The sequence below is a fragment of the Syzygium oleosum genome, unplaced genomic scaffold (assembly GCF_021117445.2).
Source record: "Syzygium oleosum isolate NSW1041296 unplaced genomic scaffold, Sole_v2.1 Sole_v2.13, whole genome shotgun sequence".
NCBI classification, from domain to species: Eukaryota; Viridiplantae; Streptophyta; class Magnoliopsida; order Myrtales; family Myrtaceae; genus Syzygium; species Syzygium oleosum.
The window spans coordinates 10,542,454-10,562,620 of NW_026607497.1; the positions used below are offsets into that span (position 1 = coordinate 10,542,454).

Here is a 20,167-nt window from a genome sequence, read left to right on the forward strand (position 1 = left end):
GCATATCGGAGTCACGGGAAACTAGGGTTTATGTTATCCTCACTTTTAGAAGTCATCTTTTCAACGAAATACCCAAAAAAAAACACATGTAAACAATGCAAAATTCAGCGTATTTCAGACTCGATATTAAGACAATTTCTATGAAAAATTAGCGATAGAAATCAAGAGAAGAGACCAAGGCAGATCTGCAACTTCCTATTTGTTTTTATCTCCGGGTTACCACACGAAAAAGACATGAACAGCATGTTTAGCCAGCAAAAGACGTATCAAAAGTACACCATTTGTTTGCTACCTCGGATGTCCCCCAAAATTGTGACAAAAATGTTTGATCCTAACTGATGTAAAGTTAAGTAAACAATGATATCAGCAACTAAACTATTCACGATGTGGGAAACTTGACCTTACGTCGGACCAGGTCCTCGACCCGTCAATCAAAGCCTTCACAACGGAAGCCACTATACCCATATTAACCTGAACTCCCTCTCTGCTGTCCCTTTCTCGAATGGTGGCATCAGCATCAGCAGCACTTGAAAGGACAGTGATTGAAAGGGGCACGCCAAGCTCATCGATTCTGGCATATCTCTTCCCTATATTGCCGCCTGTAAGCATACCAAGGGCACAGTAGCATATCATCATCCAATGTAACTTTGGTGCTTTCACCGAGGATAAGAAGACAAATCTCGATCCAAATAGACAGCTCCAGAACAAAACAAGTCCTCATATAATATATGTGTAATAAGGATAATTCTGATGAGATTGTAACTAATTCAGAAAAGAGAAGAAAAGCCAAAAGTAAGTGCACTTTCAATTGACTCATCGCAGCTGATAAAGGAGACACGAATTTACTGATATATAGCCTCAAGCGACTCTTGTAAGGTTCATCTCAATCGACCTAAATGAGGTTCTTATCGCTACCGGCATTGCTGAAGATGGAGACTATGAACACAACATCGCCCCTACCAAAAAGTTCAAACGCGCAGACATCTTGATGCAGACAAGTTTCTCTCGCGAACGTGGGCCAACCGCCAGAGATGCTTGCTGCAAAAAATTGTGTTGATAAGTGTTGAGCTGCCCCAGCCACGATTTGTCTAAATACTCAAGAGTCGTGATATGCCAGTTCTTCTGAATGTATCTCTTTATGAACTCACAAGTAACACTCTGTCGATGTAGATATTTTGTGACCCAATCTAAGATGAGAAACATAATAGCTACAAGCAAACATAAAGAAAAGGGGGAGTGCTAGTGCCCATATAGAATGTATATGTCTAATAGAGTACATGTAATCAAATATAAGAGACACACACGAATCTAGTGAAAATATGAAGTTATCGATCTTCTTTTCACACACTCTGATTAGTTATAGAAAAGTACAAAAATATCTTGTAACTCTTTAGAGCTTGAACACTCTTACATGGTCATTATATCAAAATGGTGAAACCGTACAATCACAACTGGTCCACCATCACCGAGTTAGACACATTGTTGCTGTGTTAGTAAGTCCTCATCAACATAGTTTCCTTGTTTGATCCACCTCTTACAATCTAATCCAACAACATTAAGTGAATTGCCGAACTTCTCCCTACAAATGGTCTTGGATTCTGATTCTATGACCTGCCTTTGCCATGTTGATATCTCGATTTGCAATTCGAAGTAAAGAGACACTGAAGATACATGTGATGTAATCCGTTTGGTTTGAATTGGGGACACAAAAACCAAACTGGGCACAACCTTCATAGCTACTACTCTTTACATATGGACCCACAAATGCGGCAACATCTAATCTCATTGAATGATACTTATGCACCATAACAATTGAAGTGCATCGGAGTAAAATCAGAATAAGAGAGGATAGAAATCCTGAAGAGTCAGAAGTCAAGGATTAGAAGGAGAACATGGTCCAAGGATCGAAGTGCTTGGGAGCTAAGGGAAAATGCAATCCCATGTATCTTTAGTTCATATTAGTAGAGAATTGCTCTTTATTGTCTATTAGATTCTTATATTTGCTGGACAAAAATTCTCCAAAAGCGACCTTGATCAACATTTACATTTGAGTAACCGTCCATATTTCCACTAGGATAGCAATCAAAGCTGCTTGTAAAGAATAAACACTATTTATGACAATCCCTATAAAATATATATATATAGAGAGAGAGAGAGAGAGAGAGAGTAGTCATTATGTGCAGAGAAAGTATCAAGTAGTCCCTTTTGGGAGGCATTTATACTTGAACTATAAATCATTAGATTCCTAATTCATGGTGGTTATTGCCTTTTTCAACCCTATGACCTTGTGTCCTGATTTACACATATGGCCATGAACACTTGAAGGAAGATAACATATCCAGTAATTTCTACTGAAAGCAAGTTAACTTGGGAAAAGTTTGGACAGTGAGGCACAGATGTGGAATGGGTGACAATCACCATGGAGATATGCCATGGAAAAGATGCTCGAAAGGGCTCACTGCACAAAGGGAAATAAGGATAATTCTCATGAGATTGTAACTAATTCAGAAGAAAAGCCAAAAGTAAGTGCACTTTCAATTGACTCATCGCAGCGGAATAAAGGAGACACGAATTGCTTTGCTGATATATAGCCTCAAGTGAATCTTCCAATGTTCATCTCAATCGACCTAAATGAGGTTCTTATCGCTACCGGCATTGCTGAAGATGGAGACTTTGAACACAACACCATCCCTACCAAAAAGTTCAAACATGCAGACAAGTTTCTCTTGCGAACACTGACCAACCGCTAGAGATGTTTGCTGCAAAAAATTGTGTTGATAGGTGTTGAGCTGCCCCAGCCACGATTTGTCTAAATACCTAAGAGTCGCAATATGCCAGTTCTTCTGAATGTATCTCTTTATGAACTCACAAGTAATATTCTGTCAATGTAGATATTTTGTGAACCAATCTACGATGAGAAACATAATAAAAACAAGCAAATACTAAAGAAACAAAAGGAAAACAAAATGCACATTTATGCTACTATTTTCTAGCATGGGTCCTCAATCCCAACCTGGCAATTTGCAGGCAAAATGCCATTAACACTATGCTCTTAGACCCTACGATAGCGTACACAATTTTTGAACTCCCACGGTAACGCTTCGAGGGTTCTAACACTGATCGTCTCTACCACATCCTCTCGGTTTGTAAATAATATTTATCTTCTTTCGATACACCTGAAATGCTTAATAGGGAAAAAAGAGACCATGTCTTCTATTAGAATTGGTAATCTTACGAGCCCATAAATTAAATAAAGTGAAATTTCAAAATCACACCTGTGGTCCAACGTCCAACGTGCATGAAAACACAACATGAGCATCCACGAGATATCAGATTTTTCGATGAATAATGAAGGTATCACGAGCAATCGCTAGATCTCCATACCAGGATTGCAAAACCTCTCGGTTGCATGTGAAAGTAAACACTTAGAATTTAGGGCATTTGTCAACGGAAAAATGTGTCTTATATTCATCTAACTGTGGTCTAGTTTCATGTAGAGTCTGCCGAAACTCGAAATCAACAAATTTGCTGCTTCAGGCCCACCCTTCTTCGCCAAATTGGTTTTTCGTCTACAGAGAGTTATCCTCATCGAAGATGATGAATTTGACTTGGATCCACCCAGAGCAGCCTTTGCTTCTATTCCAGAAGCGATCGAGGACATCCGCTAAGGGAAGGTTGGTAGGCTTTCTGCATTGCATTTTCGAGTGCATTTCAATTGTTCATCCATTAATGCCTATCTCATGGTTGGAACTGAATTCCAGATTGTAATGGTGGCAGACGATGAAGACAGGAAGAATGAGGATGATCTTTTAATGGCAACACCTTAGGCTATGGCATCTATGGTGAAGTATGGCACTGGGATTGTTTGTGCGAGCATGAAAGAGGAAGGATTTGGACCGCTTGCAACTTCCTTTGATGGTGAATCAGGGGGAGAATCAAGAGAAGCTTCGGACTGCATTCACCGTGACTGTGGTATATGTTGTAAGATGCTTAAATAGTTCCTTCAATCAGCTCTTCTCGTATCTTGTAACTGATGATAATTAATTAGATATTGTTATAGGATGCAAAGCATGGGATAACTACAGGCATATCAGCGCCTGACAGGGCAACGAAAGTTTTGGCTCTTGCATCTAGAGATTTGAAACCTGAACATTTCAACAGGCTAGGACATATTTTCCCATTGAAGTACAGGGAGGGTGGTGTCCTGAAAAGAGCTGGGCATACAGAAGCTTCTGTCGACCTTGCTGTGTTGGCTGGATTGGAACCTGTGGCAGTTCTCTGTATGGTAGTGGATGATGATGGCTCCATGGCAAGATTACCTAAGCTTCGCGAGTGTGCACAGCGGGAGAACTCGAAAAATTGTATCTATTGCTGATCTAATTAGGTAAGTATTCTCTTCCCAGCAATCCAATGCAAATACTTTTCAGGGCACGTACTTCCCGATCCAATCCAAATTTCAGCTGCACCTTTCACTTCTTTAAGTATTGGCTGTTTTTGGCCAAGACGTTGTCCATGTGGCACCTCCCCTTTTTGGGAGTGGATAAATTAGGAGTTGAAAGCTTGGAACCCTTGGTAGGGTGGGAAAAAGTGTCTCTTAAAGGAGGCTGATGGGCTGTTGTTTTACGTAGCAAAGAGGAGCGAAGCATAAGCTATTTTGGTCCTATTCATCTCTCAAGTTTCCTTAATTATTAATCTTGTGGTTTGTTATTCTGCTCATGCAGATAAATGGTTTTGGGTTTTGAAGAGTTGTTTCTCCCAATTTTTTGTGTATGGTGTTGTTAGGTTAGTATTTGCAGTTCATTTCTTACTCGATGTTTAACTTTTAGAGATTGGTTATAACTAGCAGGATTCTTGTCAAGAAGAAACTCTCACTCCTCACACAAGCTAACAATCGGCTTCAATTCTTCCTCTGTTCTTATAAACCTAAATCAATCCATTAATTAAAGTATAAAAATAAATCTGAAGTAAATATGACCTTGATAAAGAGCGCCGAAATCGATAAATGCATACACTGAAGTGCAGGAGAAGAAATGTCAAAGATAGATGAAAAGACCATCCATATAAACTGAGCAAACTCCCAATTAATAGTTCATGATTCATAGCAAACTGTTAAGAGATACCAAATGGAAGAACGAGTAGCAGTTCAAAACATCGCTTCATTCAATCTAACCTATGTAGCATAACAACATCATACAAGACTTGCACAAATGACACCATAAGCTTGTGAACATCAGTATCCATCAAATCCCCAAAAAAATAGGAAAGAAAGGAGAGAAACGGTTGACTTATACAGTAAAAGTCATCGGCAGTGGTACACTTGATGTAGCCTCTGATTCACTGATGAGGAAAACGAAATTTAAGAACCATGAGTATTGAATGAATTTTTATAAAGATGGAACGCCTGCCAACATTGATGCATTTCACTTTGATCATATGCCCTCTCTCTTAAGTTATAGTCCTCAATAAAGTTATAATTAGCGCTTCAAAACGAAATAAACATAACTAGTACCCTCTGGCTCAAAATAGAAATATTGCATATACAAAATGCTATAAAAATGTATAGGGACACAAGATGAAAATACCTGTAGCCTTCTCGTAAAGTGTCTTGATCAGTTTTAACTGGCAAATTTGCTAGTGCTGATCTTTCTTTGCCATAGAAAGTAACTGCAAAACCCGTAAGATGGTAAGCTGGGACTTTGCCTACGAAGAAATAGCAAGCATACCTCCATAATTGGAATGCTCTAATATGGCGAAGACCCATATCACCATAAGAATTAACATTGCTGAAAATAAGAACCTAAGATGAACTCCACCCAAAATAAATAATATGTGAGGGTAAGTGTAGACACCTCCTCCTTCACAAAAAGGACCATTCTTTATCCATTTTACTGCAGGACACCATGAACCTACAAATAAGAAGCTCGATATTTGCACTCGTTGTTGGGATCCAACTTCAGCAGATAACTAAGTCCCACTCAACTAAATCCTCACACAGAATTATTGTAGAAAATTTAGGATAGAAGGCAAGTCGGAATTCCATCGACATCGAAGACGAGAATATGAGGATGACTGTAGTAGCCCCCATCCTTCTAATTGGAGGGGACTGTTCATCATCCTATTCATATAGGACCACGGGAAAACCACACATCAATAGCTCTTAATGTGCATCGTTTCATGTAGTCCCAACTCCAGAGCAAAGCATACGGCTAACCAAATCACACCACGAACTGAAACTTGAGTCGTAACTAGCTTAGTACACAGAGAACTTCCGCGGACACGACATTACCCAGCAAATTTCAGCAACCCACAGACAAAAGCGGAATTCCCATTCTATCAGAGGGGAGATGCGAGACAAGAAAGAAGCCACACGCACCGTAAATCATCGACCAACTTCCAGCGCCGGTCGTACGCATTGAGACCTCTGGTGCGAGCTTGGTATTGCCTGGAAAAGATAATAAAAAAAAAACGAAACAAGATAGCACATGAGAAGTGCATGAGCACGAGGACGAAAACCCAACATCGGAGGAGGCAGAAAGTAGTGCGAAAACATTCCTCTAGACAAAGCTTCCATTGCATGTAAATTGAGAGGCTCTTGTGAAAAGCTTGAGATGTCATTCGCAAAAATTAGGCGATTAATTCCAAGAGCTGCTGGTGCCGCCTTCAATCCGGTCGTCCCCCAACCCCCCACCCGGAAAGAAAAAGGCAAAGAACAACAATAATAATAATAGTTATTGCTATTATTATACTAACAAATTTGCAGAAGGAGAGTGATTTGGTAATACATTTTGCTAATAACTCTTAAAGCGCATGTTAGTCATTGCTCCGCACATAGAGAACGTGAATTTCCATCATTGGGAACATCCCAAACTATAGTGCATCATGGACCTAGTTCCTAGGACTATGTAGGGCAAGTGCAAACACAAGAAAATTGAGAGTGCAGGGATCAACGGTTATTCTACTGGAACAGTCGAAAGTTATACTCACAAGACTGCTTGGACACTTGCGTCGGGTCCCTCGTGTTCTAGCGAATTCATCCCAATCCGCCTATGGTAGTATATGACAATTACTGGATCATACAAAAACTCTTTTACTTACAAAAAAATAGAAGGGCCTCCCTGCACAACTTCTTACTCGCATCCTCGAGACCTCTCTAATCAAGACATAAAGTTGATGCTTTGAAGTATCACTCAAGTATCAGATGTGCAGGCCTCCAAGATGAAGAGGGATTACGTAGTCAGTACCCATTTTTCATCTGAAAGATATCTTGGGAAGACCTCGTTGGGATATGCCAACTTGCATTTGAGGCTTCAAAAACTTCTTTGATACTGGGAGTTGGAGGGGACCGTTCTGTCAGTATCTCTGTGAGGTTTGTGCCGAGCAAAATCGGCACAAACCATGACTTGACTAGACTGAGCTCTAGGTGTAATCTTGTGTGCTGCCGAGTCATTTGCATTGCTGCATTTCTGTAGTTTGACGACAAAAGTGACGTCAGTGCCCTTGTCGTGGCCTTCACTCTCGATGGATATGTGACCTCTCATGAGATTTATAAATCTAAAATCATGAAAAGGAGAGTAGGCGAGATGTCAGATCACAAAATCAAGATAATGCAATTTCATCCGGTGGCTTGCAAACTTTAGTAGACAAAAGGGTCAAGAAAATTGTCTCTGAGATATCATGAGTGTCCAAAAGGGGTCAGAAAACTAAAATAGTAACCACTGCAAATAAATCAATCCACAACCTCAAGGGCTGCTATTTGATATTATGCTTCGAGAAGCATAAAATTTAAGGTTCAAAGATCCATAGATCTTTCCTGATTCAACTGAACTCATTTGAAGCCCTCCCAAGGTTGGACATTCTGACTCACAGTTTAGTGTGCATGAGACAATAGGGCTTCATATGCTTGACGAACTAGTAATCAGTAAAGCGTCCAAACGACCATATATGCTTACACAAGAAAAGAAAGTTGCAATTTGAGCAAAAGCGTTAAGCAGTGTGCAATCTACCTTTTGCAAATAGCAAGTACAAGTCCTACACCGCCACTACCTCGATTAGATCCACTTCGAGGATGAATAAATCTGGTAAATATTTGAGAAATATCTTGTGGCTGTATGCCACAGCCAGAGTCCTTAACTTGTTATGAGAATCCAAGTCAGTTGCGTCATTAAGACAATGATAACCCAGATCGATTTTTACAAAAGACAGCCATGTTTTCTGATATTGGATGCGCTGTAATTCAAATTTATCAGTGCAAGAGAACATGAAGCAAAGCAATATATAGCAAGCCGAGAGAGAGAGAGAGAGAGAGAGAGAGAGAGAGCTGAAGATAAGGAGTTTTGCACAAAAGGACAATCTATACATGCTAAATGAAGCTAAACTGCAAAAGCCATCAACCTGCACTCTCAGGTAGAAGTGGACATTGCTAAAGACTGGATGGAAATCGGTTGGTTGCCACTCCGCTAAAGACTTTAGTTTTGCAATGGAAGCTACAACTGATACGTAGCCTTGCTTTGTGAACTTCACCGCATTCCCAATTATATTTAGCATAGTTTGCATAAGGCGTCATTAAGACAATGAATTCTTTCATCATTTTAGAGTCATCCTTTCATCAAAAAGTTTGAAGACTAGGTCGATCTCGGGATTCTCTAACATGCACAAATGCTTCAGAGAATGAATAAATGAGACCGGGAAATCATTCTGAGCATGGAAATACTCACCAGGGCTATTGTTAGGCAAGTCAGTCCAATCATGCTGGACAACCTTCATTTCTGATACCTTGATCAGCTTGAGAAGAGCTTGATTAACCTGAACAAGAGCATAGCTTCAATCCATCTTTTGCAGTTCAACAATCAAGCCCAGACAATCAAATCAACTTGTATGACCAAAATACCGAAACAGTTTGATGTGATTCCCTCATTTTTGAGAAACTCTGGACTGCAATAATATGTTCAAAAGCCACATCTAAAAACCTCTCAAGTCTGAATAAACTTTACAAATTCCTTTTGATCTCAATTCATACGCACAACAAGTCAATTGAAAGAATTAAAGTATATCAATTTCATTGATAATTAGCACAAAACCTATAAGCACTAAGCTAACCGTCTAGAATGATTTCATCCAACTTATTCACATGTTTGTCCAGTGCACTCCGAAAACCTAATTGCCCTCTATAAATTATCATGGAGCAAGCATGTAGTAGTGCCAGAAAAACTGCCCTCTAAAAAAACAATATCTAGCTTTCCAATTATTGTTCAAATAAAGTACCTCTTTAGTCCTCTCATGACTCACTAGGTGCCCTCCATGAAGCTCCATCATTCTATTCAAAGGAAGGACCATCGCATACTGAAATGGATGCAATACCTTTGGGAAACATTCATAACCTCCACCAGTCACATTGAGCAATCCTTAAGATAAAACTCTGTGGGGCACCATGGCAGCCAACTTGCAAGCGATCATAGCTCCTGTTTTGACAGCCAAAGAGGGCAGTTAGTCACCCTGAAACAAACAGGAACCCGATCTGGACTCACGGGCAGACATGTCATGAATGTGATTTTTAGTTCATTATTAAGTTTAAAAAATGGCCAGATAAATCCAGGCATCCAGAAATTGCAATCGGAATGGTTGTTTCAATTTCTCATATGAACCATAGAGCCAAATAAGCATCCATGAAATTTGGGTCATTCAAAACTCACCCATTGAATGGCCAATGACATGGGCTCTTTCCCATCCCAGGTGATCGAGTACAGCAATCGCATATATCATTCCCAGCGCACCAAGGTATGTTACCTTCGCTTTAACAAAATCACAACAAAAATCATGCATCTCATTGATGCTACACATTCATACATTCGAAGAGAAAAATGTTTTGATACGGGTATCATGCTTGTGTAGGAGGTTGCATTGGGTTTTGTATGCGAAGAGAAAAATGTTATGATATGGTTATCGTGCTTGTGTAGTTGGTTGCATTGGGTTTTGTTTATAATCTGGAAGGGGCTAAGAGGTTCGAACGAGAAATGATGCCAAACGACATGTTGACAGGTGAAGAATGCTGAGTCGACTTCGAATTCGTCAATGCAAAGAGATAGATTGAGAGGCCAATGATAAATGATCACGTCCCATGAGGTTATGAACCGATATCGATGTCATTAATGAAATTATTAATCGGAGGAGAACCTCTCCCACGAACTTTATTCCGTATCCCAGATTTAGTGACTCAAAACTCTCTAAAATATCCGATCCCACTCCTTTACGAACTTTACTCAAATTTCTAAAATGTCGAAACAAGCGAAGGATTGCAAATTCAATCCTAAATTTTTTATTGTGCCAATTGAATTCTAAACCAATTCACGCTTGTCAATTAGGTCTATACGGCCAATTTTTGCTGAAAATTACTGACATGGATAATTTTTAATAATATTTTATATTTTTATCGATTTTCCATTTAATTTATTATTTTTCCTTTTTTCTTTTCTTCTCTTTTCCTTCTTCTTTTTTTTTAACTGTGGCCAGCGAGAGTCACCGGGCCCTCATTGGCCACCAGGCGAGGGGGCGTCGCAGCCCTCCCCTGGCTTTGGCTAGATCTAGCCTCGCAAGGCCGGCCACTATAAAAATAAAAAAAAGAAGTAAAGAAAAAATAAGAAAAAAAATTAAAAAAATTAAAAAGATTTAGGACTCCATCGGCCGGAACGTGAAAAGGCTAAGGCTAGGAAAATAGAAGAAAAGAAAAAATTACAGGAGACGGGCATAGGAGAGAGTGTTTTCAATCATGCCTAAGAGCAATAGATGTCAAGTTGACACGCTGCACTCTCGATTAAGAAAAGCATCCGCAAATTTCAAGCAGAAAGTGAAATATCAGAACCATGCTGTAAAAACTTGTCCTCTTCTCTGAACTAAAATTATATAGATCGCCGTTGAGAGTACGACTTAACAATCTGAAACATTGTCAAAACATGTAGGAAGAGGAAGAACGGGAAGTAACATCCAAGCACCTATTCATCAAGCCAACCGAAAGTATTCTGTTGAGAGTATGGCCAACGAGGACCGGTAGCAAAGCCAGAAGAATCGCCTTGCTATCCAAATTGCGGTCCCCCGTTAGGATCAAGATACCCGTTTCCACGAATCACGGTTCCCTCAGGCCTCGCATTGTTCGTTCTCGTCGGATTCAGTTCATCCAAATGGGAAGCATATCGTTCCATCGCTGACATGTTCGCTTGCTGGGATGATTCGGCGATGGAACCCGGGAGTCCACAGGTAGATGTCAAGGGCCCTGGCTGGTCATACCCGGGATCATGACCTGTCATGTAATTTCTTTGAGATACATTTGGATCTTGCTGACCATACAGACGGACCGGCGAACGCATCTCCAGGTCCCTCTAGTAAGGTTCAGAGACATTGAGTCTGCAATTATCAGTGTCCCTCATATGAGCTGTACGCTGTCCCTCCAAGTTCCGTGCCCCATGAATGGTAAGAGGGCCACCACCACTTGACCATCTCTGAGTTGAACAATGTTCATTGTTGTTCAGTCCATACATCCTGCTGGCATCATCAGAGAGAGTGGATCCTTGCCCGCCATAAAAGTTCTCAGCATGTGACAGACATGCTCGGGCCAGCGTGTTGATAATTCATGCCGCCGCAGACATCCTTCTCAAAGAGAACTTCACGTGTTCTTGAGGATCAATCATTGACAGACGACTCGGGTGAGGGACGACGAGAGGTTACCTTCGCCAGTGGCTCCTTATCAATTTCTCTTCCGCGTATTCCTCTACCACCTGCCTTTCCCCTAAAGGACCGATCATTGAGCAAAAAGACTCCCCATTCGTCCAATTGGGCGAGGGACAACGAGGTGGCTCCTTATCAATTTCTCTTCCGCGTATTCCTCTACCACCTGCCTTTTGCTTAGAGGACCGATCGTTGAATGACAACTTCCCATCTGTCAACTTAAGCGAGGGATGATGAGGTGTTTCCTTTGCAGGTGACTTCTCATAAATTTCTCTTCCACTTGTTCCTATACCATTGGCCTTCCCCGTAGAAGTCCCAGTAGACTCCCTGCTATCTGTTCCGCTGTCATTTCGAGAAAAACACCCTTTTTGACCTTCAGCCATATCGACTCGGTCTTTGGTTTCTTCAGGCCTGCCCATTGGCACGTAGGTATCACCTGTGAGTGACGAAGTACCGACCCAAAGGCTCCAGTCATCTTTCGGATAATGAAGATCCAGTGATCCATTGCAATCATCGCTTGACAGTGGCCTCTTTCTCTTCGTTGGCAAGTGACCCTGCTTTTGGGCTATTGTCCTGTATTTTGCAGTCCAATCTCAACGGCTCCATAGATGCAGCAACGGTGGCTTATTGTTCCACTGTTCAATTTGTTTATCCTCCACGTCAATGGACCCTGGCAAGTAAAATGACTGAAAATGAAAGGGTTACAGTGAAGCCATCAGATGCAAACATATGATCAGAAGGATGAACAGGATGTCCCATTTCACCTTTCCAGACAACAATCGATCATCTTCCCACACCAGATCATACTGAAACATTTTCTCATCTAATCTGCAACGCACCACTAGATTTAAGTATTTGCAAAGGAAAAAGAGAGGGCTCAAAGTAAAATAGTTACCTTTCAGTTTCGGATGGCACAATCAGAATAAGGAGCTTTGGTTTGAATTCAAGAGCTTTATCAATAAACTTGTTCGCCAAAGCTGCTCTAACTCCGAAAGGAGGATTTAGCCCCTTGATCTACTAAGGAAGCAACATAATAGAATGATAAAACATTCAATAATACATGGGTATATTCAGAGAGAGAGGGAAGGACGGAGGGAGGGAGGGAGAGAGGGGAGCAAAAAGTCCAATACACCCAACCAAAATGCAGAAGGCAAAGCAAAACTCTGCCACTTAACAAATTCGACCCTTAAGGTAGCTCTTTTAGTTAGACAGTCATCCAGTCCCTCAGTTCAAACTCGAAGTAATTCTGCAATCAAAAGGAGGAGAAACTATATAAAACCAGGCTTACACAAAGGCAATTCCAGGTTCAATTACCAAGTACATTTCACAGAGATCATAGCAACACCAGCATTACCAGCATATGCTAAGTCCACCATTATTCTTCTTCATGGCATTCACTGAAAACTAAACTAACTCAAAGCAAATGCTAAAGCATAAAAAATGGGTTACCAGAGGCCACAGCCTGGAAAGACCCTAACAGAGACTCCCTATTTCAACCTATAGGCATAAAAACAGAATCGCTAACAAATTGCAAGTGCAAAAACAAGTGAGGAACATGAATAATAAACCTATTTTCTAAACCACAAGCAAATTGCATCTAACAGACAGACTCAAGTTCCATATCATCCAACTTTTTGACAGTCGTGTGTGCCTCAATGTAAACACCATGCGCAAAAGGCACACACATCAAGTGCATGGGTCACTAGTAAAATTATTTTGGCATGCCTCAAGTTTCTTATACAAGCTTCAAAAGCATCAACATCCTGCAAAATTGTCATTACTTCAGATTTCAAAGTTAAGCATAACCAAAGTGGTGAGACCAAAGTGGAAGCAATGAGGATAAGGCTGAGAAAGCAGGCAACTGTGGCCGACTCACAACTACTTACTCATGCCCTTCTTTATGGTTATGGACAGCCTATTCCTCGTCCATATTTCATAGTTAACAGGATGGCTAAGCTTTCAACTGCACTTCAAACCACAATCCAGCAATTTCTTACCAAATTTTGGTACCAATTTCCTTTCACAGAAAATTGACAGTGTGTCTACTCCACACTTAAAATTATAACTTCAAAAGAATGATATAACAACTCATGTAGGTAGGCTACATGAGTCCTCCTGAATCAACATTCCCTACTAAGCAGGTCATGGAGATAATTTTCATTCATTGCTCCTGCACTCTGAAGCTCGAGTACCTCAACACTTCATCCTCCTCTGCGACAGCATACAGGTCATATGGATGCAGCATTGCGGATATCGACTCTGAATACAGAGAAAAACAGAAGATATTATGCGAAAGGAACCACACTGTTCCTAAAGAAATATGGCCTAATGCATTCCTGAATGAAGTACCATGGGATTATAGGCAGGCATATGAACCAACTAGAGATGCTATCAGACAGGGCATATCAGAGTTCTATGCAAATAACCCTGTATAAACACCTCAACCTCGGCAGCCTCCTCAACAACAGTCGTGTTCCCAGGACCACTTTCTCAAGACCCATGGAATTACGGTCCCCCCTCTGATCTCCAGAATATAGCCAGCAAGCTGCAACCAACACTTCCTCACAGGGAATCCAATGCTTCTCAAAGAGAATCCGATGCCAGCACTAGCAACAGCAAAGCATCTCCAGATTCTCTAAACATATAAAGGCTACAGCTTACTTTAGACCTGAAACGATGGAAACGCTGGAAATATGTGGATGAAGACAATCCTGAAGATGTCCTCTACTCTGACAATGACTTTCCAGACCTCTCGTTGTGAATTATTGTACTGCTAGAATAAGTGTGCCAACTTTGGCCAAAGTATGTGTCAGTGTGCTTTGCAAGAGCATCTAATAAAGATGCATACTGCTTGAGTCTATGGTTGTGTTGTTAAGGGTATGTAATACCCTTGGACCGATATAAGGGTATCATCCTTCAGTTGTGCAATAAGACCGAGTTAGGATAATCTCTATGGCATACACATCTCCTATGTCTTTCTAAACACTTTCCCTCTCTTCCTCAAGGTCTGATGACCTTAGATATTTAGAGTTGCACTGTCAGCTTGATAAGGTGAACTGGGTTACATGATTTTTGTTCACCACTTGCTACTATATAGACATTGTGGAACAGAAAATTTCTGAGACTTGAAAGTCTTATGGTATGGATTTGTGATTTCTAGAGACTAAAAGGCAGTCCCTTGTTCAAGGCCGAGGAAGGGCCATGGTTGTGGGATAGCATATCTATCTCAGATATTCATGAGTTTGTTCCATAGGCCCTTCCTCTCGTATGCCATCCCAACTTTTTTCTACGAATACACTTGTTTCAACTCTATCATCAAATGCACATACACTCATCGATGCATTCTTATCTCGAACATTCTGGTTTCACAAATATGGTACTTTCCCATCCAAAATTCATCTTTCAGTCGGGTTTAAAGTCTTACGTTTGGGAACACTTTCCTTTGTGCTCCAGCTCGCTTTACAAGCTTCCTTCTTTGCCAACTTATATTTCTTTAAGTTCTAGCTCTTATGCCAATACTATTAACTCTAGCCTCTACTTTTTGAACTGTTTTTTCCTATATTTTCTGTACCTCTTTCTTTTACTACTCAGGCCCCTTAGAAGCTTCCTCCAAAACCTCTTTGACCACTTCTCAAACATAACCAGCCACAGATTTGCAGGTGTTGTTTGTTCTGTAGCTCCTCCAAAGACTGTTAGCATATTCTAGAACCATATATTAAAGGATCCTAAACCTGATTTGAACTTTCTAAACCATTAGGAAATAAAAATAAAAAAGAAACTTGCATGACTTATACAATCGTGCTGTTTGACTCTATTGTAAACTACTGTTTATTGGAACAAATTACATGATGACTTGTACAAATGGATGGTTGAGAGAGTACAATTATTTCATAGCCAACCTAGTCTAACCTCGGATACTATACTCAATAACTATGGCAACCCTATATTTCCATTCCACAATCTAAGGACTTGTCTCTTCTTTACTACCCTGGAACAGGAACAAAGAAAGGCTCTACGTCCCTCAACCTCCTCCAGCGAAACAAGTGAACAACCACTAGACACAAGCTTACTAACAATAGTAGCAAAAAAACCACCCTTAAAGAAATTCCCCCCCCCCCAAAAAAAAAATGAAATCGCCATGCTGCAGAACCGTCTGCAAAGACAACTAAAACATTCTTCACACATCAAACTTAATGAAATGAGGTAGCACGGGCAAATTACCTTTGGTGGAAAAATATCATAATTTTTGTAAGAGCACTTCTTTCCGGTCACTTCAAGCTTCTTTGCCATTAAGTAGCTCAAATCATTAGCCCCACAACAGAAGTCAACAATCTGTCAATGCAATTTGTATGAGTTGGATGAGTGACATCAAAGGTCATACGAACAGAGCCATTGTAAGGGGGAAAAGTTTAAGAAGCAGATTTCATTTTTATGGCACACTGGTGAAAGATTAAATATTTACACGAGGGAATGTGATGATTGTCAGATTCATTTGAAGAAATATAAGCTCGAGCAAAGCAATTCAGAATTTCAATCCCTCAGAAGAAACCTCACCAATCATGTTGCCGATCACACGTAGATCAGCGTGATCTTCTACATTTAAAATTCTCAAGCATCAAGAGTGGAAACAAACTACTAAGCGTTACGTTCTTACCATGTCAACATCCCGAACATACCAATGGAGCTTGTCAACAATCTGCGTCCAAGGATGTATCATTAAAAGTGTGCACTTCACCCATATAATCATACAGAAATATAATACACAAGCTTCTATCAAGACACATCATTTCTTTAAACCAAATGCCTATCCGATGAACAAACCAACAATATTTATGCACATTATTCACCAAATACAAAACTGTCACAAGTTCAAATAAGTCAACAAAAGCTTATGTGCAATTTTTATTTGTCCATGGGTGACAAAGAGATATCTTGTAGGTACTTGTCTCATCAAAGTAACTGACAGCTTCAATAATTTCTCATAGAATTTTGTTGTTCAATTTCATTGGTTACAAAACCCTATATTAAGATCAGATTAGATGGTAGCATGTATACCTCAAAATAAAGATTCAATGTAAACAAAAGCAATCAGATGAAGGGACCGATTAACTCACTACTACAAAGAAACCGACTGAAACCTAGTGGGCTGACCAAGTGTCATATAAATATGTAAGATGCTAGCCTCACTAAAAAGCCGAGTAAGGAAGCTAAGGAAATGGAAACATCCATCTTCTTTTCTTAATTAAGAAAATCTGACCTGTAATGGGGTATAAGGGGCACAAGTATAGTATAGAGAGACTAGTGATAGATGAAATCCATAAGTCCTACATTTTCTTGTTTCAAGAAGTTGTATTCGACAAAAAATCAGAAGAATTTCCTAGAAAAGGCAACAGATATAAGTAAATTTGGAGATTCCAGAATAGCTTTCTGCAAGCATAAATAGAGCAACAATTTGCAAGTTGTTGACTTCCATAAAATTTCATAGAAGTGTTACTTTGTGAATGGGCTGGCGAACATTTAGTTACTTCTATGTTGTAAGTACTATTTTTCCCTATCAAATGAAAGGGGGTGCACAGATCTTTAAATTTCATAACAGAAGGTCGAAAATCAATTTATTTATCTTTACTTATATATTTCATTCTGGTGTGTAACAATTTGCCAAAAAAGCAAGTGACCGAAGCACTACATCTGCACATAAAACCTACTAAAATTTCCAACTCAAAGATAAAAAGGCTTCAGATTCATAGAACAATCACCTCTTGAAGTTTATCCACCTTCGTAAAATGTCGACCAAAGGAAGTGTAGCACATACCATATACGAATGGTGCAAGATATTCTCTAAGCTTGTCCTGCAGCCAATCAAATCAGCATATGAGAGATTGTTCATCAACAAAAAAATTGCAACAGGATGGAAAACATTCGATAGGAAGCATAACAAGGGCAACAAATTTAGAGAGTGGGCCATGTGAGTGAGCTAATGTATTTTTCTTTTCTCGAGTATCAGCTAAAAAGGGAGATAAATCATGCATGAACCTCCAATGGTTATAAAAGATAAAGAAACAGCTGATTACAAAAATTTTAGACAAATAGATAAAGTAAAACCATATAAAGACGAATGGTCAAAACAAATAACCGATGCAAGTAATGCTGGAAAATAAAGGACCAGATCAAACGTAAGAAGCTTAATCTACAGTCTGAGCTCACATTAGGTCACAAATAGAACCAATGCTTTTGATAACTTAAAGGCCTAGCTATTCTTTCCACTTAAGAGAAAAACATGAGTGCAGCCGCAAAGCATTTTTTCAATCAAGCACAGTGCAAATTACACCAGACATTAGAGGGAGGGGAGAAACAGAGAGAGAGAAAGAGAGACCACATCTCGGATTGAAACTAGAACATAAGAATGACCTCAAATGTGAGTATAGAAAAAAAGATGTGAAGGTGCTGAACCTTCCACTTAAATATCTGCGTTAGAACATTTGGGTCACAGACAACTTTTGCATCTTCAATGCTGTCTCCTTCCTCTAGCCTCTGCAAAGCAGCTTGAACAGCCTGCACGTGCAATCTTTCAATTAAAGTATCCTTATTGACGCATTGAGTTAGTGCATAAATATGTACCTGAACTGAACCCTCCACTTCCTCAATAGTAATTGCCTTATCGACAGTTGACTTCAGATATCGCGCATGAGTAAGTGGGACTTTCTGCTCTCTAATAACATCTTCCATGCTTACTGAAGATACATCTTCTTTCATTAGATTCAAAAGCCTGCTTATCGTGGGAACACATAATTGAAGAATTAAATAGAATGGAATACATCCTACAGATTCGCATTCGCTGATCATTAAATACCAACTAAGATAGCAGACAAGAACGAATCACCTCCTCTCTCTGTCAGCATGTAGTGCAGGAAGCGAGTCGTCTGACTTCTTGGAAGCAGGCTGCACTGCTCTTCTCTCTTCACTATCTGGTACAACTTGTTTTCCTGGTTTTATTTGCGTAGATGCCTTTGTCATGAAGGAATATAACCTTTCACCCGGAGAAGTGTGCTCCCTCATGGTAAAAGACGTGCTGGGCTCCAAGAACCTGGACCTGGCAGTATCCCCGTGAAATTTCTTTGATACATCTGTCACTTTGGCTTTCTTGGCTATATCTTGTCCAGATGATATATTCACTTTTTTTTTAATACAATTTTGGAACTTAAAAATCTGCACTGCCTGTCAACATCACGACAAAAGTACAATTAGAAACCAGAGCAAAAAAAAGGCCTAGCAGAAAAAAAAAAGAAATAAAGTATCATCCTGCATCAACTTCATTCTGTGAAAATCCAAGAGAATCGCAAAGAGAGTATTCACCATCTTCTTCAGTAGCATGAAACGACCTCATACATGTTCCATCACAGCTATATTGCTAACAAACTATCATATATGAATTTAACTAAAAAATTGCATACCAAACTAAAGTAAAAGGTGCAATAAGAACATCCATAAAACTTCACTAAAGTAGCAGAAACTACCCTAAACAGGCAAACCCAAGTGACTGTAAGTATGCAACACCGACCAACAAAGATGAATCTATGAAGACTCATCTAATCATTTGTTAGAAACTTAACATGCATGGAATTCCAAGCAATGAAAGCAAACTTCTAGCAGCTTTAACCCTTTTGTAAACAATCCTGAGAAAAAATGTATATTATAGCAGGGCCACGTGTATCTTATAGCACTGGAGCTATAGAGAATAGTCAAAAGTTCGCAACCATTGAGTGCTTCCCTAAACTAGTCCAGCATTGAAAGTCGATCAACTTCAGATCAGTACTCAACTTTAATTGCAATGGACTTCAACCTGATCAACTTCAAATAAATACTCAACTCAACTTTAGTTGTAATGCAACTTATAACCTAATCAAAATATCACAAGCAATTCAACAACCAGTCTATGCATTGATGATTGCTCTGCGATAGAGGAGTCGTATGGATGCCTACACATTTGGTCTTTTTTATAGTTATAAAAGGGAAAAAGCCATTAAAAAAAAACCCAAACTTTGCCCACCTTGACACATTTACCCTAAACTATTTTTTGTGACCCCAAAAACCCCAAAACTGTACCCGTGTGACACATTTACCTTAAAATTTTTTTAGTGACACCAAAAACCCCCAAACTTATGCCTGTGTGACACATTTACCCCAAACTTGTTTTTTGTGACACTGAAAACCCAAAAAAATTTCTGGGACACCAAATTATTGGGGCAAACATGTCACACGGATACAAGTTTAGGGTTTTTGATGTCACAAGAAGAAGTTTGTGGTAAATGTGTCACATTGTACAAATTTTGGGTAAAAATGTCACATAGGTACAAGTTTAGGGTTTTTGGTTTCACAAAAAAAAGTCTGGGGTAAATATGTCACAATGGGCATAGTTTAGGATTTTTGGTGGCTTCTACCCTTATTAAAATTA

General features: G+C 39.7%; 1 protein-coding gene, 1 long non-coding RNA gene and 1 pseudogene across 5 annotated transcripts; all 3 read right to left on the reverse strand.

The window, feature by feature from the left end:
* Positions 1 to 182: 182 nt before the first annotated feature.
* LOC130139598 (uncharacterized) lies at positions 183 to 6,467 on the reverse strand. Of its 3 annotated transcripts, none has more exons than XR_008817694.1 (3): positions 6,374 to 6,467; positions 5,583 to 5,664; positions 183 to 1,038 (listed from the first exon to the last, which is right to left on the reverse strand). XR_008817694.1 is itself a non-coding variant. In XM_056316883.1 (3 exons), exons 1-3 carry the CDS (start codon positions 6,411 to 6,413, stop codon positions 2,278 to 2,280), a joined length of 303 nt encoding a protein of 100 aa, XP_056172858.1. In that variant the 5' UTR covers positions 6,414 to 6,461; the 3' UTR covers positions 2,190 to 2,277. The 3 variants fall into 3 exon arrangements, 1 of the variants encoding a protein (XP_056172858.1); XM_056316883.1 differs by lacking the exon at positions 183 to 1,038 and adding an exon at positions 2,190 to 2,458 and having other exon boundaries at positions 6,374 to 6,461; XR_008817693.1 differs by lacking the exon at positions 183 to 1,038 and adding an exon at positions 4,730 to 5,337.
* Positions 6,468 to 7,407: 940 nt separating this feature from the next.
* Positions 7,408 to 9,752, reverse strand: LOC115688013 (uncharacterized). 2 transcript variants are annotated; one of them, XR_008817820.1, is made up of 3 exons: positions 9,690 to 9,752; positions 8,004 to 8,802; positions 7,408 to 7,551 (listed from the first exon to the last, which is right to left on the reverse strand). It is a non-coding gene; the product is annotated as an uncharacterized LOC115688013 (long non-coding RNA). The 2 variants fall into 2 exon arrangements; XR_008817821.1 differs by lacking the exon at positions 7,408 to 7,551 and having other exon boundaries at positions 7,730 to 8,802.
* Positions 9,753 to 10,860: 1,108 nt separating this feature from the next.
* LOC115688011 (uncharacterized) lies at positions 10,861 to 19,110 on the reverse strand (annotated as a pseudogene).
* Between the last annotated feature and the right edge of the window lie 1,057 nt (positions 19,111 to 20,167).

Bases quoted from the DNA above. Each gene is read 5' to 3' on its own strand.
- LOC130139598 (XM_056316883.1), bottom strand. From the start codon at position 6,413: ATGCGTACGACCGGCGCTGGAAGTTGGTCGATGATTTACG. The intron at 5,665-6,373 runs GTGCGTGTGGCT...CGGGTTTTGCAG, and splicing joins AAGTTGGTCGATGATTTACG to TTACTTTCTATGGCAAAGAA. The intron at 2,459-5,582 runs GTATTTTCATCT...CCCTTTGTGCAG, and splicing joins ACTTTACGAGAAGGCTACAG to TGAGCCCTTTCGAGCATCTT.